At 37.3% G+C, this 16,372-nt stretch overlaps 2 protein-coding genes across 9 annotated transcripts in view; one reads left to right on the top strand and one right to left on the bottom strand.

The window, feature by feature from the left end:
* Window positions 1–237: 237 nt before the first annotated feature.
* On the bottom strand, window positions 238–14,908 carry acbd5a (acyl-CoA binding domain containing 5a). 4 transcript variants are annotated; one of them, XM_082184348.1, is made up of 13 exons: window positions 14,818–14,908; window positions 14,373–14,491; window positions 13,355–13,475; window positions 12,500–12,572; window positions 12,282–12,399; window positions 10,586–10,795; window positions 8,304–8,498; window positions 8,087–8,172; window positions 7,376–7,592; window positions 2,962–3,161; window positions 2,810–2,869; window positions 2,385–2,494; window positions 238–1,768 (listed from the first exon to the last, which is right to left on the bottom strand). In XM_082184348.1, exons 2-13 carry the CDS (start codon window positions 14,458–14,460, stop codon window positions 1,756–1,758), a joined length of 1,491 nt encoding a protein of 496 aa, XP_082040474.1. In that variant the 5' UTR covers window positions 14,461–14,491; window positions 14,818–14,908; the 3' UTR covers window positions 238–1,755. The 4 variants fall into 4 exon arrangements, with proteins under 4 accessions (XP_082040474.1, XP_082040473.1, XP_082040476.1 ...); XM_082184347.1 differs by having other exon boundaries at window positions 14,764–14,829; XM_082184350.1 differs by having other exon boundaries at window positions 8,087–8,169; window positions 14,764–14,829.
* A 981-nt stretch (window positions 14,909–15,889) lies between these two features.
* The window catches only part of abi1a (abl-interactor 1a), a 58,428-nt gene continuing 57,945 nt past the window's right edge, over window positions 15,890–16,372 (top strand). The window contains exon 1 of one of the 5 annotated variants that reach the window (XM_082184342.1): window positions 15,890–16,094. In XM_082184342.1, coding sequence (XP_082040468.1) covers window positions 15,978–16,094 — 117 coding nt within the window. In that variant the 5' untranslated portion in view covers window positions 15,890–15,977. The remainder of the gene's footprint in view (window positions 16,095–16,372) is intronic. The other 4 variants (XM_082184343.1, XM_082184344.1, XM_082184345.1 and 1 more) reach the window with 4 other exon arrangements.

The following is a 16,372-nucleotide window of genomic DNA, read 5'->3' as shown; positions in this document are numbered from 1 at the left end:
ACTATATAAATAGTTGAAAAACTTTCTAGACTGAAATGGAAAATCATGTGATTCTTTTTGTAAAATTGACTTATTTTTATATTCTACCAAGTTTGGTGTGTATTACAAGGTACATTCCAAGGCAGTTTTTTTTTAAAAGATTATCTAAAATACAACAAATAAAAAATAAATACACACATCTGATAATGCAAGAGCAAATATAACATTAAATACAGTGCAAGAAGGAAATAAAAACCATTCAGTTTTTCTAAAGCTTTTAATAATGCTTAAGTCTAACATATTGAATGACATGTATTGTAAGTGGTGAAACATGCGCTTATCATATGTCTGCTGTTTTAATAGGAACATAATGTTTCGTCAGAACAAAAGCATCAAATCAAGAACCTCCTGCTCTACAGATGATTCAAAGTAGTACAGACATGAATAATATATGCAAATGCTACATTACAGTATAGTACAATTAAAATAGAACTTTGTGTATATATTTTTGCACATTTCTAATATACAATTATTAAAGGAATTATTGACTCATTTACACAAACTACAATGAAACACTTGTATGTCTCAGTTAAAAAACAAACAAACAGCCTATGTAAATGATTCATTAGATTTCAGCCTTGTATTAGTTTTAGTCACTGTCTTCACGTTCATCCAAAGTGCTTTACATTTCAACTGGATAGATTTCAATCTCAACCCTGCAAACATTGACAAAGGTTTAGGATTTCTCATGCACACAGACCTTGTAGTAACATTCAAATAATTCACCACAGCCACAGATTAACATTAGTAACGACGCAACCATGTAGAGAAATGTGTGTAAATGTGTCTGAATCGACACAATACAGTGGACCCAAAAAGCATTTGCACACTTGAATCACACTAACATCCGTCTGAATGTCACTGCATCTTCAAACAAATTACGCTTATTTTATTATAGTTCAAAAAGTTCTTAAAGTGTGCTTGTTATCTCTATTTAAAATCAACGACACTTGCTTTAATATTCTGTATCTAATTCAGTGACACGCCGATTCTTGTTTTATTAAGTGTGGTTCAGCGTCTACAAACTTTTAGGGGTGTCTGATAGGCCAGATCTTTCAGAAATCATGATGGGATATTGAGCGGATGAAGAACATAAATCTCTATATTGCCTTTTGACCCTTTCCATAAATTTGCAAAGCAAAGGGTCACTTAAATACGCATGATTTTTTCTCATTATGGCTTTGATAAGCACCACAGATCACTTGAGTAAAAGTCAAGACTAGATATTAACATGTAAAGTAAAAATGTTACACTTAGTACCTCTAACAAATTTGCGGTCCGGAGCCCTTGATGTGGGCTGAGAATCAGAGAAATCACCTGTGCGGTTCATCAGTGCATCTTAATCTTTGCTACAGTATTAATGACAGTTAGCAGCTATGAGCACAGAACACTGAATGATATATAAGTGACATAAAAGTTATCTTAATGCATGTCTATTAACTGGGTTTTCATAACTACTACGAAAGATAGTAATTCTACGTTTAATTACCCAAATCAGGGATTTCTCACTTTGTAAATTTTACATTGCAGCTTATCGGAAAAAATGATAAGCTGCAATGCTGTACATTCACTCAGTCTTTCCGTTCGCTGATTCTCAAGATTCGTCATCATCATAGTGCAAAAGCAGGAGTTAGAGATCACAGGACAGGCAGAGAAACGCCCTCCTCCTCCTAAACGCAACACGCCTCTCTGGATCCAACCATCAGTTCATTCCTTTCAGTTGATTCTTCTGCAACAAGATGAAACAATCTTAAAGTCACCATGAAATCAAAATGGAATTTTTTTTTTCTTTTTCTTTTTTTTTATGGAATATTGCCGTATTTATTATAACTGTGCACATCTTTTTTTTTTTCTTTTTTTTATTCATGTACCCTTGATATCTTCAATCAAAATAACTTCCCCTCGCTCTTACATCTCATCTCTTCTCTAATGAGGTTTACTGGCGTGAGGGCGGGGCAACCTGTCACTCACATGAGATCCACCAATAGCAAACCACAACCATCCAATCCACTCCCCTTATGGACAAAATCAAGTCCCGCCCTATATTTGTTCTTGTTTGAGAAGAAATAACTATTGCAGGGAAAGAGTTAATGTTGAAAACAGTGTGTGTGTGTGGGGGGGGGGGGTGTTATTTGATGATTCGAACGGCATTTATTTGAAAAATATATATTTTTGTTACATTATAAATGTATTTACTGACACTTTTAATCAATTTAATACATCCTTGCTAAATAAAGTCTTAATTATTGTTTCTTTTTTAAAAACTTTTGAACAGTAGTGTACAAATGCAAAAATAAAAAGAATAGTATTGTGTTACTTAGCTACTGTAACATGACAGTGCGTACCTTCTCCTGCGCTGCAGATACAGACGGATGAGCCACTGCACCACAAATGGCCAGATGACGGCAAAGGCCACAGTTCCAGGAGACACATCAAAAGGCCACCAGGATGGCTTCTGTAAAGTGTAAACAGCAAAAATAATTATAATAATAACAAAATGCAAATATTATGTCAGCACTCGTTCTATGGCAATGGCATAGTCAGATCAAATGATCTGGGACATGAGAAGTAACTGGCCTTTTCTATGACCAGGGTACAAAATAACATTTACATCTGTGCATTTGGCAGACATTTTATCAGTTCAAGCATTCACCGAGAATGAACCCATGACCTCAGTGTTGCTAGCTGTTTGAGCTACAGGAATGCTCTCCTATTTAGTCTTAAAACTCTTAAAAACATCCCATCAATCAGTTTATTATAATGACTCTACCTTCTTAGTTTTATTTACAGGTGGTGACAGGTAGTCTGACGGCAGCGCTAAGGATCGGGCCTGAGAAGTGGCACATGACAAATGAAAAATGTTAGATTTCAGATTGAATCTGTGTTGTCTATCTTGATGTGATAAAGGTGAGGGTTTGTAACCTGTACGGCTGTCAGAGCTTCTAGCGTGTGCAGTCTCTCTAACACGCTCTGCATGTCTTCCTGCAGTCTGGCCAGAGCACAGATGATCTGTTGGTTGAGGTTCTCCATCACAGGTCCACCCGTCCCCCAGCGCTCCCCATCTCCCCCACTGCCCTGCTGTGGTCCTGCAGGCCCGGAGCCAGAGGCAGGAGACCTGGACCCTGATACACACGAGACAAACAACATTCTGTAGATCATTAACAGATTAAAGAAACAGGGTTTACTTGAGGACTTCAGCTCTGTTCCAAAACCTAGTGAACTGCCCACCTAGGAAGCATTTTAAGGCATCATATGTGCACTCAATGCAGAGGTCTTTTTTTGTCGGGAAAAGTTTGTTAATACTATTTTAAAACTATTTTGACCAAATCAAGTTTATTTATAAAGCACGTTATACAATAGATTGCTTTAAAGCTAGTAGCTGTAAAGTATTAAACATGAAAAAAAACAGTGTCAGTGTCTCTATAAACAGTGTCTCTTTTCTACTATAAAGCGGCTCTCCCGTGCGTTCATGTTTTCACTTGCGGACGTTTGACCTCTGACCGGACTGAACAGAAGAAATGAACTGGAGAAGATTTCCTCGTCATAGAAGGCGGAGCCTCAGTGCCACATCTACCTATTATGTAATTGCCACGGACCAATGGTAGTTCGAAGGCATTTAACAGCTGGAGCAAACTTTTCTTGAAAGTTTGCTTTGAAGAGCTGTTTCGAACTCCTGAAACGAAACCCCTGATACGTTTTGGCCTGATTTTGTTTGAAATGACATCACACAAGTTCGTTCTTTGATTTTGCTGTTGTAATGCACCATCCTAAAGCCCAGTGGTGGACAGTAACTAAGTATTTTTTCTTTGTTACAGTACTGAAAGCTGCAGTCCGTAGTGTTTCCTCTTTGTCGCCATCTCTGTTCGAAATCTACAATTGCAGTTATTCGCGGAATTATCAACTTTACGTGGGTTGTGCCTCGGCACGGCACAGCGCGGATGAATCCGATGTTTTGAGGAGAATGAAATGTCGTCTGAACAAGTAAGTAACATCCACTTTTGTTCTGACCAACTAGTCAGAAAATCTGTAAATCGCACTGATTAAATCTAACGATCGCTTATCATATCACGTCAAACTGTGCAAATTATACTTTGTTCTCAAATTGTTGATGTTCACAACATCAGCATTGCGTGACTACATTTAAAGGTAGGGTAGGTAGGAATTGTCTAAAAAACTTCTTTTCCAAATTTGTTTAAACTTTATTTATATATCAATACATAATTAAAATGTAAGTACTCTGAAAAAGAAAGTATAAAAATCGAGTGTCTGTAGACCTCTCACGACTGTTTTAAAGACAGCTCATTATTTCCATTCACTCCACCCCCTCCCTTCTGGGCTCCTTCCAAAGCCACGCCCCCAAAACACATGAACGCGCGACTCCAACCGCTGAGCTGGAAGACGCATTATTTACCTGAGACGAGCGGAGAGGAGCGCAGTGCATGCAGTGACATCATGTCAGAATCACATGTAATAAAAAAATCTAACTTTATCATTATGAATATAAACAAATAAGATGTATTTTAGTACTCACTATCAAGCTAGCATTGGTCAAGTTTAAAATATAATTTTTTTTGATTCACTAACGAGCTAGTTATATCTATAAGGCAAAGCTAAAAACAGGTTGCATTGATGCACGTTTTTCCATTACCATCAGTTACACTGTGATGAAGATGAATTTCGTGTAAGATATATGGTGGACATATAACATATATGGTGTTCTGCATGTAAGAGTTTCCATGATGAAAACATTGCTGACTCTGATGATGACTACACTCCAGAGACAAGTACCGCATCGTCAGCTCGAGGACGAAGCAGAGGAGGTCGTGCAAGAGGCCGTGCAACTAGGGTCCGAGGATATTGACACGCGTTTTATTTCTTTGTTTATCCAAAGACTTTTTGTTCATTACCTTTTCTAGTACTGTCTTCCTTTTTTTGCCTTGTTTGCCTTCGCTATAACTGCATATGCCGGTAATGTGAATTTTGATTGCTCTTTCTCAGCCATTGTTTTGCTATTCCTAGGTTCCGTGCCTCTTGAATTCCTCAAATCAAACGGATGCGCGCAAGTGGGCAGATCCTGTGGCAAAAGGGTGGTTGCCATGGTTGCGAGAGAGAGTGACAGTCGCCTAAGCCAATCCTTTGTTTCGTCCCGGATGGAAATAATGAGCTGTGTTTAATGCAGATTAAACGGTCTAGAGTCACTCGATTTGTATACTCTTTTTTTTCAGAGTACTTACATTTTAATTATGTATTGATATATATAGAAAATGTTAACAAATTTGGAAAAAAGTTTTTTATAAAATTCCTACCTACCCTACCTTTAATGCCCTTCCGATATTTATCCTTGTTTTCGCATGGGCCGCATGCAGTGTCTTTTTTTCTGTAGCCACAAAAGTCCGAAGTCTTTTGCATTTTACAGCAGGTGAATCTCCTGGTGATTGTCGTTTGAACCTTTCTGGATCCGCCGTCAAATTGATAAGTTTAATTATATCAAGTGCTGCGAGAAAAGGCTATAAATCTCTACCTCCAACATCCTCACACACAACATAGCCTACTAGCCGAGACTCTTCTTTATGTGTACAGATGTGACGTAATGAAGCAAAGACATGCTTGAATTTCCCGCAGAAATCCACCAGTACCACTGGGATTAAAAACATTATTACAAGCTTACCGTTTTGAATCAAGCTAAGGCAAGCAGAGAGTTTTGAACATTGGCTGGTTATATACTTGCTCAAAAAATTATTACGGACAAAAAAGTTACGGACTGCAGCTTTAAGTAAATTTTTCAAGCATTTGTACTTAACTGGGGTATTTTTATTTTATGAAACTTTTACTTTACTACATTCTAAAGCATAATATTGTACTTTTTTACTCCAATACCTAAAAAACATCTTGTTCCCCATTACTTTGAACTGAAGAAATCGTCACATGCTCCAAGTCACGACAGCGGTGTCCGATTCGTGAACGAGCTGATTCTTTTCAATGAGCCTATTAAAAATCCATTCAGAGTCTCCAGTTAACTGAATTCACTAGTCTGGCTGAAAATTAGCCAAGAACCGGGAGATCCTTGGAGTGCAATAAATGAAAATCATATTTAGGTCTCGACGGTCAGTTGTTTGTGAACAAAATCTGCTGTAATATTTGTCCATATCACCATCTCAACAGGGTAGGTTTTAGGTTAAAAAAAACCAACAACCCCAAACTTAACTGTAAAATAATGCAAACGAATGCCCATGCATCTTCCCCTCTGCCGTAGCAGATCAAATTCTATAAATCTGTTATATATGTTTGCATAATGTTCTTTTTAAAATTTTATGCATTACCCCTTTGTGGTGTCTGTTTTTATATTCTTTGTCAACACGCATTTTGTTTTTCCTCATTTTCAAACACTATGCTATATCTCCAAATGTTTTGATAGAATATGACTGACTACACGCCTGCACACATGCAAACACGCATACCTATAGACTGAACTCGTAATACACATGTGCACGCCATCAGCGGTCTCACGGGTTCACGTTTTTGAAAGTTTGCGCAGAAAGAACTGAAGAGTTTTCTGTTAAAACGGTGTCATGTTAGCGGCCCTTAAGTTAATGATCGTTGCGACGGAAGTGAATCAATCAAAACTAACTTTAGCTGGACAATAACTTTATTCTAGAGCTGCTGTAAAGCCAAAACAATCTCTGTTACTTTATTTTCCTATTATCAATGTAAAGCCGCTTTGGAACAATCTACATTGTTAAAAGCGCTATATAAATGAAGATGACTTGACTTGACTATGAAGTTTAGGTAATAAACTAAAACGAGAATTTTCTTACATGCAGATCAATACATATGTATTCTGCATCCACTAACATACTGACTAGTGCTGGCTACTTGACAATTCATAATGATGTCAGACCCAACAAATACCCTCCCTCCCCCCTTATGTAATATAAAACTAATAGGAAAGTATACAAGTATATAAAATTACAAAATAAAAGTAAAATTTTACTTAAGTAAAATTGAAAAGGAGTATTTAATACTTTTACTGCAGTAATATTTTAATAGAGTATCTGTACTTTTACTCAAGTACAAGTTACACTCCACCACTGCTAAGTATACTTAAGTTTTTACACGTATGCATAAAGTGTCGTCAATTTTGTCATCAGCTCCCGGTATCGGGATGTTTTCTAACAGTATAACGCTGCAAAGGTATTTCAAACTTCTTAAGCGAAGAATGAAAAAGAACTTCGGCTTGAGTATATCGGGGCCTTCAGTAGACAATAAAAGCAAGCTAGCAAGGTTTTGAAACAGAGCTTATATATGATCGCTACTGTTTTTGGCTGCTAGGTTTTACCTCTTCCCCTCCTGACCACAGAACTGTTACTTCTATTCGCAGGAAGTCCCTGTCTCTGAGAAGCTCCTCCGCTGCTCTGTCCATCTTCTCCTCCATGCTGTGCACCTTCCTCTTGTCCCAGCAGTTCCTCCTGTGATCTGACCTCGTCTGTGGAGGACAGCCTGCTGTGGGTCTCCTCGGCCACGTCCAGTGAGTGGTTGATGTGTGTCTCAGATCCCTGGTGTCCAGGAGCAGAACCACATGCATTGCTGACATTTTGCTAGAAATCTGGCTTACAATTGCAGAGGTGCTCTGCAGAATTATGGTGCGGTCACATTTACTTTGGATGGGCAAATTTGCGCGAGTGAAATCTAGTCATTACAATAGGAATCCATGCGATTGGGAATTTCACTTGAGGGTGAAAGATTTCCCAACACACATATTCTGGCCAACAGAAACTGCTTGGTTTGAAACATTGCTACACTATTGACAATAGATAATGCCTAACCTTTGTCCACAACATTTTGCCAAAATTTCAATAATGTGACCGCACATGTCAAGTCAAGTCAAGTCAAGTCAAGTTTATTTGTATAGTGCTTTTCACAATACAGATTGTATCAAAGCAGCTTCACAGTATTAAATTTTAAGTATTAAAAACATGTATCTTAAATTCTCAGCATCAAGTAAATTATGGTTGGGACATGATGAAAGTGTAAACTGAAATCTGCTTACTTCCTCTCCACCAAACTGGTCGACAGAGTCACAGTACACCTCGCTGTCCGAATCACTGGCCACATGGTGAGAACTGGACACATCTTCTGTTTCATATGCAAGACATTGAGTCTTTAAGAATTTAAGTTCAGATAACTACTGATAGTGTGTTCAAGATCTTACTTTTAAAGTCTTAGTTATATAGGTAAATGATTACCTTCAAAGTCCATTTCCTCACCTTTGATGTGTCTGTTGAGCTCTACGATGTCTCCAGCATGGTTAATGCTTTCAGAGTCTTCTTCTGACTCTTGCCTGTTCAGATCAGACATAGACCCGTGTGTTCCATTGTTAAGGACTTTGTGTTGACTGATATTGCCGTTAGAAACCGGTCCTTTAAGTCTCCCTGTAGAAGCCCTTTTCTTCGGTTGTGAGGCTAAAAAAAGTTGTCAAAAAAGCAAATGCATTATTATTGCATGTATTATGAAGAAATTTAGAGTTGCTTACCAACACAAAACTGCTCACAATGTTATATGGGTGCCAAGGCTCTGCTAGGTTTCTACGGCATCTATGTTGTCCTGAACTGACCCACAACAAAATAGCCATTTAGAAATAGTCTCTGACTCAAGTCCCTCTTCAAGACTTTTCAACTTTTAAAGTGCCCCATTATGCTATTTTAAAGGTTCTTAAAGGTTGTTCTGTAATCTGTCTCTTTTCTCCACTTTCAAACACTTCTGTCCTGCATTTCTTCGAGGGGAGGGTCTATGGGTGGGTAAATGTATGGGCTTTTTCAGATCTCTCGATCTAACGGACAAAATAAGCTCAAGCAATGTACATTTGAAGACGTTCTGAGATGACGGAAAAACATGCAGAGAGAATCAGCTTTAGATTCTGCTCTGATAGCTTTGTGTGTTAGAAATCAGGAATGGTGAGAGAACGTGCTTGATACGTTTTCCATCTTCAAACTAAACTTGGGTCTACAGAAGACAAAGTTGAAATCCTGTCTGGCTAGTGTGCCTTTCATAATGTTAATGCGTTAGGTCAGTAGACGGAGAGTAGAAGGTCTTTTGTGGCTGTTCAAACACATTCGACCACATGAGCGTTTACACTACGAAAGCAATCCGGACTAACATGTTTTCAACTACCTCTGGAAGTGGCCGAAAGTGGACGAGCTTAAAACTTTTTAGACCCCGTTTACACCTGTATTTAGTGTCGTCGATCAAAACACATCTTAATACCAGGTGTAAACAGGGCCTGAAACGGTTCGATAAAGGATTCGGTCTCTCTAAACCCCACCTTTCTCTGTTCTGATTGGTCAGGCGGCCCAGTCTGTTGTATTCACAGTGATACGAACAGTAACGGTGGCGTAGGTTTTATCGTTTCAAGCCGATAGAGAAACATCGGAAGAAGTATCTGATCAACCTAATCCACAACTAACTAACTTTCTGACTAATACGTTTTTATTTTTGTTTGTCGTATGTTGAGACGTTGGTTGAAGACAATCATTGAAAAATCATTGCGAATTATGCGAAAATTTATTTTAATTCACATCCTCATCATTTGGAAGTGCATGCAAAGTGCATTTTTGCAAAGGTATGCAAGTTCTCGCAGGAAGTGAGGCTGGAATTACTGCCGACTCGTTTTGATCGGCTCTTCCTTTTGGGAGATAATAACTCAATTTATCTGCAGTTTGATCTTTGAAACTATGCAAGACATTTTACATTCACAAACAGCTATATTATATTTCTGGTTTTTCACCCACCTACATCCAAGACATGCAGCAACATCATGTTACAACATCAAGTAGATAGTCAATTTATATTTCTTTTAAATATTCGCAAAAAGAAAAGTGTGTGTGACTGTTCTGCTTTAAGCTTTGCTGCACCAAATGTTACAAAAAATCACATATTTAGACACAAAGACACATATTTAAATCTCTGCTTGTTATTCTCCTGCCAGGCTGCGGTTGTAAATAAGAATTTGTTCTTAAGTGACTTTCCTGGTTATATAAATAAATAAATACCTTACACACTACATGAAAGGTAATCTCAGAAAAAGCATAATGGGGCACTTTTAAGATGCGGTCATAATGAAAAAATTTCGGTTGCACTTTAGTTTACAATATGTGCAATTTCAATGTACTTTCAGTATACTTTCCCACTAAAGTACTGAGTAATGTAAAGTAACTTAAGTTAAGGTTACTTTACAGGGTAGGTTCAGGGTTAGTACCTATTTATTACCCAGTTAGTGTCATTACTTCAATAAGTATATAGTATGTTATGTTCATGCGAAATTTATATTGCACAAAAGGTATATTGTTTATCGTCATTCTAGTTTAGTGATGTATGAAGCATAGCTGACTTTTAAACCAAGCAGCTTTCTGTTGGTTAACGAGGCAAATCCACATGAACCCTTTGTGAAATCTGCACTGGGAAACTCCTGATTGTGTGGATTCCTATTAAAATGACTGCGGTAAATGTGACCGTATATTAAGTTATGAACAGTGGTAATAATGATGTTTACCTTTTTTCAGCTCTTTAACCTCCTCTTCTTCATCTTTCTCCTCCTCTTCCTCCTCATTATCATTTTCTCCATCTTCCAGCTCTATTAATTTAGTCTTTGGCATTATTGCTGTTTTGACGGAGTAACTGTCCAGGCTGCCGTTCATCTCCATCGTCCTGATGATGCTTTTCGTGACACTTTTGGGTGGTGATGTTAGCAGGCTCCCAAAGCCTGGTTAGAACAACAATACATATGCTGTATCAATAGATGATGCTTTGAGGATATGCTCTGCACACTTTCTAAAAGGTCTGTTCAATAAGGACTGTCTACAACCCTGTACAGAAGCCAGCAATCTACTCTAATAATAGCAGCGAGGGAACAACTGAGGTGTCAAAGGAAACACCTGGACTATGGCACTATTAACTAAGGGCAAGGGCCACTGGGAAAACACACTGATATTCACTTGCCTTCAAGTTGCCTAGCAAATCTTTCCAAGCGGGCTGAGCATGAAACAAAGCGTGATTAGTTAATTGATGTTATAATTGTTTACATAAATACTACCTACGTTTAGGGTTGAGTTTTTGAAAGAAGTTTGTTATGCTCAACAAGGCTCCATTTATTTGATCAAAAATACAGTAAAAATAGTAATATTTTGAAACATTATTACAATTTAAAATAATTTTTTTCTAAATTAATATAATGAAAATGTAATTTATTCCTGTGATGCAATCTGATTTTTTTTTAGCATCATTACTCCAGTCTTCAGTGTCACATGATCCTTCAGAAATCATTCTAATATGATGATTTGCTGCTCACAAAACATTTCTTATTATTTTAAATGTTGAAATGAGTTGTGTTGCTTAATTTTTTTAAACATTTTTATAATAATTAATTTTTTATAACAATTTAAAAGATTTAGCTGTCACTTTTAATCAATTTAATGTGTCCATACTGAATAAAAGCATTATTAAAATCCTATTGAATGTATGTGTATTAGTGTATGCAAATATAGAATGTAAGAATTATATATATATGCATTATTTTATAATGATGTTTGTTCCTATTACAATATAATTATTATAAAACTTCAGGCTTTCCAGATGTAATTGACATTTTTACAAAAATGAATACGATAACAATTGCTGTGAACAATTACTTAATTTGATGTGAGTTTTTTTACGATTTGATTCATGTTTTGATTTATTACAAGTTTGATCAATTAGAGAACATTTTGAGGATGTTTCTTTCAAAGAAAAGTACAGTCATATTTCACCCCAAATTTGAAGGGTAAAAAAGTATATTTTACATTAAGGATATTAAGTCAAAATTTTCAGACTTAATTTTTTGGCATTGTGACATTATTTACATGACAGTAAATAATGTCACAATGCCAAAAAATAAAGTCTGAAAAATTAGACTTAATATCCTTAATGTAAAATATACTTTCTTAGGCACATTTTTCCTTAAAAGTCTAATTTCCGTAATACAACAATGAAATGCTGAAAATGTCTGGAATTGACACCATGTTTTTTTAAGTGCTTAAATTATAAAATGATTATTATTGTTCTTACCAATAAAAAAAAAAATATATATATATATATATATATATTTATAACAGAAATCTTAAAGGTTAAAAAAAAGATAGCATTTTTTCTTTTGATTTTTGGCCAAAATACAATTTGTGTGAGACCCGAGAGGGCACTATTGGTCAGTTTACCTGAGCTCAAATCTGACACTTGCGTTATCCTCCTCTTTTCATCAACGAGCTCATAGAACGGTCCAATGATCTGCAGAAGCTCCTCTACCTCATTTGTTACAGGCATACTTTCCAGAATCTGTTCAGCACATATCATAAGTTACAACAAAGCTGAAACGCGAACAATTACGTTACATACTACATTCCCAAACACTGCTAAAGAATCCAAAACATAATACCAGTTTCAAGTCATCCACATAGGCCGCCATCGCCTCCTCTTTTGGCATTTCTCCAAGAGAATTCCACGCATCCCTAAACACAAGCACCATGAAGGGTCACTTCACTGATAAGCTCCATGTCAACACTGATGTTGTCATCTCAAGCACAACCATATCAGGAGTTTGCACATTTTAAAGCAACTCTCAGGACGAATGTATAAAAGATGGAGGAAGAAAAACAGCATGGAACATAATAAAATGGTATGTGTGGGAAAAACTGAATTCCTCAATGAATCATCTGACTCTCTGTCGGTAACATTAAAGATTTTCGACAGCGATTTTAATATACGTTTTTACAGAAGTACAAATGTGGAACTTTCAGAGCGGTTTCAAAAAGTTACTGATAATAGGAATCAGATGTTACTGATACTGATCTGTTATTTCACTGAACTTTAAACGGACTAACAGTTCAGTTTCAGTAGGTCACTGACACTGGTCTAAATGATGTAGACTCATACTGGCAATCTGGCATAGACCCCAAAATGACATCTCCAACTTTAGTTGTTGTAAATCTTGAGACTCCGGTCTCTTTTTAAAGAAGACACTCAGCAGATTATTGTAGAAGTGAAAAATATAAAGGTTAAATATGTTATTTTAGCATCAATAGTTGCACCAAGTGGAACTGCAAAAATGTCAAATATGTGAAAAAAAGTCAAGTCTTTCAAAATCAAGACTTTGTAAAAGGACAAAATAAGGTCTATTTAACAGTGATTAAAATAAATAAATAAATTGAAACCTTAAAAAAAAACTATTAACATTTATAACTAAACATTTCTTTATAAATGTACAAATATGGACATTCAGCAGGTTCAATACCATTTGGCTTTGCCAACGGGGTCCCAGAATCCTGGACGGGGGATGTTGCAGGGGCCTTGTGTTGCTTGCTTGTAGTAGCTATAAAATTTCAGCATCATGTCATTGGAAGGCTGAAAAGAACCTGTTTGAAAAACAAAAAATACTGAAATATTAGAGATTTGTCAAAAAAAAAAAAAAATCTTGATTCTCTCCATCTTTCTGACTCCGGTTTGAACATAAAAGGCTAAACGTTTTTGAAATTTTCAGTGCATGTCTGTGTGAGGTAAAAGGACACAAGATCTTGAAGCTCCGCCCCCTGTGCTGGGAGCAGCAGCTCATTTGCATTTAAAGGGACAGACATAAAAACTGTGCGTTTTTGCTCACCCTCAAAAAGTTACAATTTGAACATGCTATGTAAAAATATCTGTGGAGTATTTTGAGCTAAAACTTCACATACACACTCTGGGGACATCAGAAACGTATTTTACGTATTGTAAAAAGGGGCATTATATCACCCCTTTAAAAGCAAATATCTCCCTTTGCTTTGAACTTTGAGCGTTGTAAATTTGCAGATGATGTTTATGCTCAAACCGCAACGTTACACACTAACTAAAGTTAGAAAAGTGAAATCATAATCAACCACCCCTTTAAAACATTCTTATCTTGTATTTCACAAAATAAATACATAAACAAACAGCATAGGCTATTGGTTTGGGGTAAATGAAGACAGAATTTAAATGTATGGGTGAACTATCCATCTACATAGAGATACCATAAGCATGTCTTTAGCATGTTGTCATAAGGTAACACATCACAAATCAGCACACGTTGACTGTGATCAGGGCAAGAAGCACATGAGCTGTTTCACGTCTAAACCCAGCTGAATGTAGGCTAATCCCGTTGACCATAGAAGCCCGAAATAATTTCTAATTTGATTATGAAACTGCGGCGATCAAATGAAAGTAGGTGAGGGGTCGCGTGCACTGCTGCAATAACACACAATACACTATCTGAATGAGGTCAGGTCAGATCTACTCACCGTTTGAAGGTAAACTTTGGATCACTTTGACAGCGGCATTGAACCTCTGCTCGTAGACTGGTTTGTTGTCACCCTCCATCATGACCATCTAAACCGCTACAGCAAGATCTGGATCAAACCTACAGGCAAAGTTACATTACATATTACCCTATTTATGAAATGCATTTTCCTGTCACAGTAAATCTAAGATGCTCATTACAAGTTCATACGACTATTTATCATTCCAAAAGAAGTAAACAAAGCAAAAAACAACCCATTATGTCTCGACAAATCCTGAAGGACAAGCAAGACATGACTGAAAGTGCACCGAATACTATTTGATGTGATATTTCTAGATCAACCTGCATTAGAAATGATCGAAGCGACGAAGCACTAGCATTTGATACTTTACCATTTGCTGCTCTACCTGCTGTGCTGGTGAGACTACGACCTCATGAATACGTACCTGACAGTCAACATACGAAAGCCTTCCTCGTGTGTTTAACGTTACAGGGAATTGTAGTTTCTTTAGAGAACGAAACTGCCGAGGGTTTTGCAGCAACGGTATTTAAATCCTACAAATACCATAGTTCTTAACCTACGCGCGTAACATTCTGGGTAATGTAGTTCATCGCAGTAAGCTTACCCAAGGGGGTTTATGACATAAAAACCATACCTAGCTACCGACTTTGAAACTGCCTAGCAATATTTTGACCCATATTTCTAAATAAACAAATACGTTTAATAATTCTATGCGCAATCGACGCGAAGGTAACACTGTAGCACTTAATGAAACACATCAAAGCGTTCCGTCCCTCGTTACTAAATGAATTGTAAAACTACAAATCCCAACGTTCCATTCGCTCAGCAACGTTGTATCAGCTGTGTTGATAGGTGACGCTGTGTGACGAAAGCGAGGCCAGGGGGAATCAGACTCATTTCACAGAATCGGCTCTTTTGAACAGATCTTTGCAACGAACCGTTTAAATAAATAATAAAATCACTGATTCTTTTGCGTCATCACGTAGTTACGTCACCACGTGTCCCTGAGATCCTGGCATTACATTTCAAATGCTCATTATTAAACCATGTTGACACATGTTTCTGTTTATTGGTATTTCTTTCTCTATGACGTTATAAGTAGGCTATAGGGTTGTATATTGTAATTCATCCCATTTGCTACAACTCTCATATGAACCTAAATGTAGGCTAATGCGGATTAAATTAGGCTATACAATCACCATTTCTCATGTTTTTGTGCAAGTTATAACCAACTCCTTTTCGTATGCGTGTTGATGAATCTGTCATTTAATCAAGTCGTCAACATATTTCCAGTGTGTTTTGTAATATTCCTGCCTGCTAATCGGTTCACTCCAAAGCTCATTACGAGTCGCGCATGTCTCGGTTCAATGGTTCAGTGAGTCGTTGACTCGAGATTCAGATTCTTAATGATTCAGTCCGACATTTGAACTGTATGCATACGAATCGTTGAGTCCTGTTTTGCGAACCGATTCAATCGAGATTCGACTCAAAAGAACGACTCCGACTTCACCAGGGCTGAGCTTGAGCTCTCAATCAAATCCCAGACAGAGACGAGGAGTAGGAAGCTCTGCGGAGACATGTAAGATGGCAGAGCTGCAGATGTTATTAGAGGAAGAAATTCCAGCCGGTAAACGAGCTCTCGTAGAGAGTTACCAGAACCTTACGAGGGTCGCGGACTACTGTGAGAATAATTATGTTCAGGTAAGCGCGCGCGTGTTTCTCTGTTAGACTCGCTGATCTCCAACACTGCTGTGGGGATCGGACAGGAAATCTGGTTGTAAAATGGAAAAGCTGGGACGAACCGCTTGTGGGAGAACATTTTGAGCTCATTAAGGGCGATCTTTTAAAAAGCTTGATCTTATTTAAGTGGTTTGTAGATCAGATTTGTAATCGTGTACGGGATTTGTGTCGTTTACATTGAGGGTGTGTCTAGATAACGTACTGTTTAACTTGGACAAATGAAGTTTGCTCATATCCAC

This window comes from Leuciscus leuciscus (genome assembly GCF_965113295.1).
Source record: "Leuciscus leuciscus genome assembly, chromosome: 11".
Taxonomy (NCBI): Eukaryota; Metazoa; Chordata; class Actinopteri; order Cypriniformes; family Leuciscidae; genus Leuciscus; species Leuciscus leuciscus.
This window is presented reverse-complemented; position numbering and strand designations above follow the sequence as displayed.

Excerpts from the sequence above, each read along its gene's own strand:
- acbd5a (XM_082184348.1), bottom strand. The coding sequence starts at position 14,460 with ATGGTCATGATGGAGGGTGACAACAAACCAGTCTACGAGCAGAGGTTC. Across the intron at positions 10,796-12,281 it reads AGTGTCAGATTTGAGCTCAG|GCTTTGGGAGCCTGCTAACA; the intron begins GTAAACTGACCA and ends TGTTCTAACCAG. Across the intron at positions 2,870-2,961 it reads AAGCTCTGACAGCCGTACAG|GCCCGATCCTTAGCGCTGCC; the intron begins GTTACAAACCCT and ends GCCACTTCTCAG.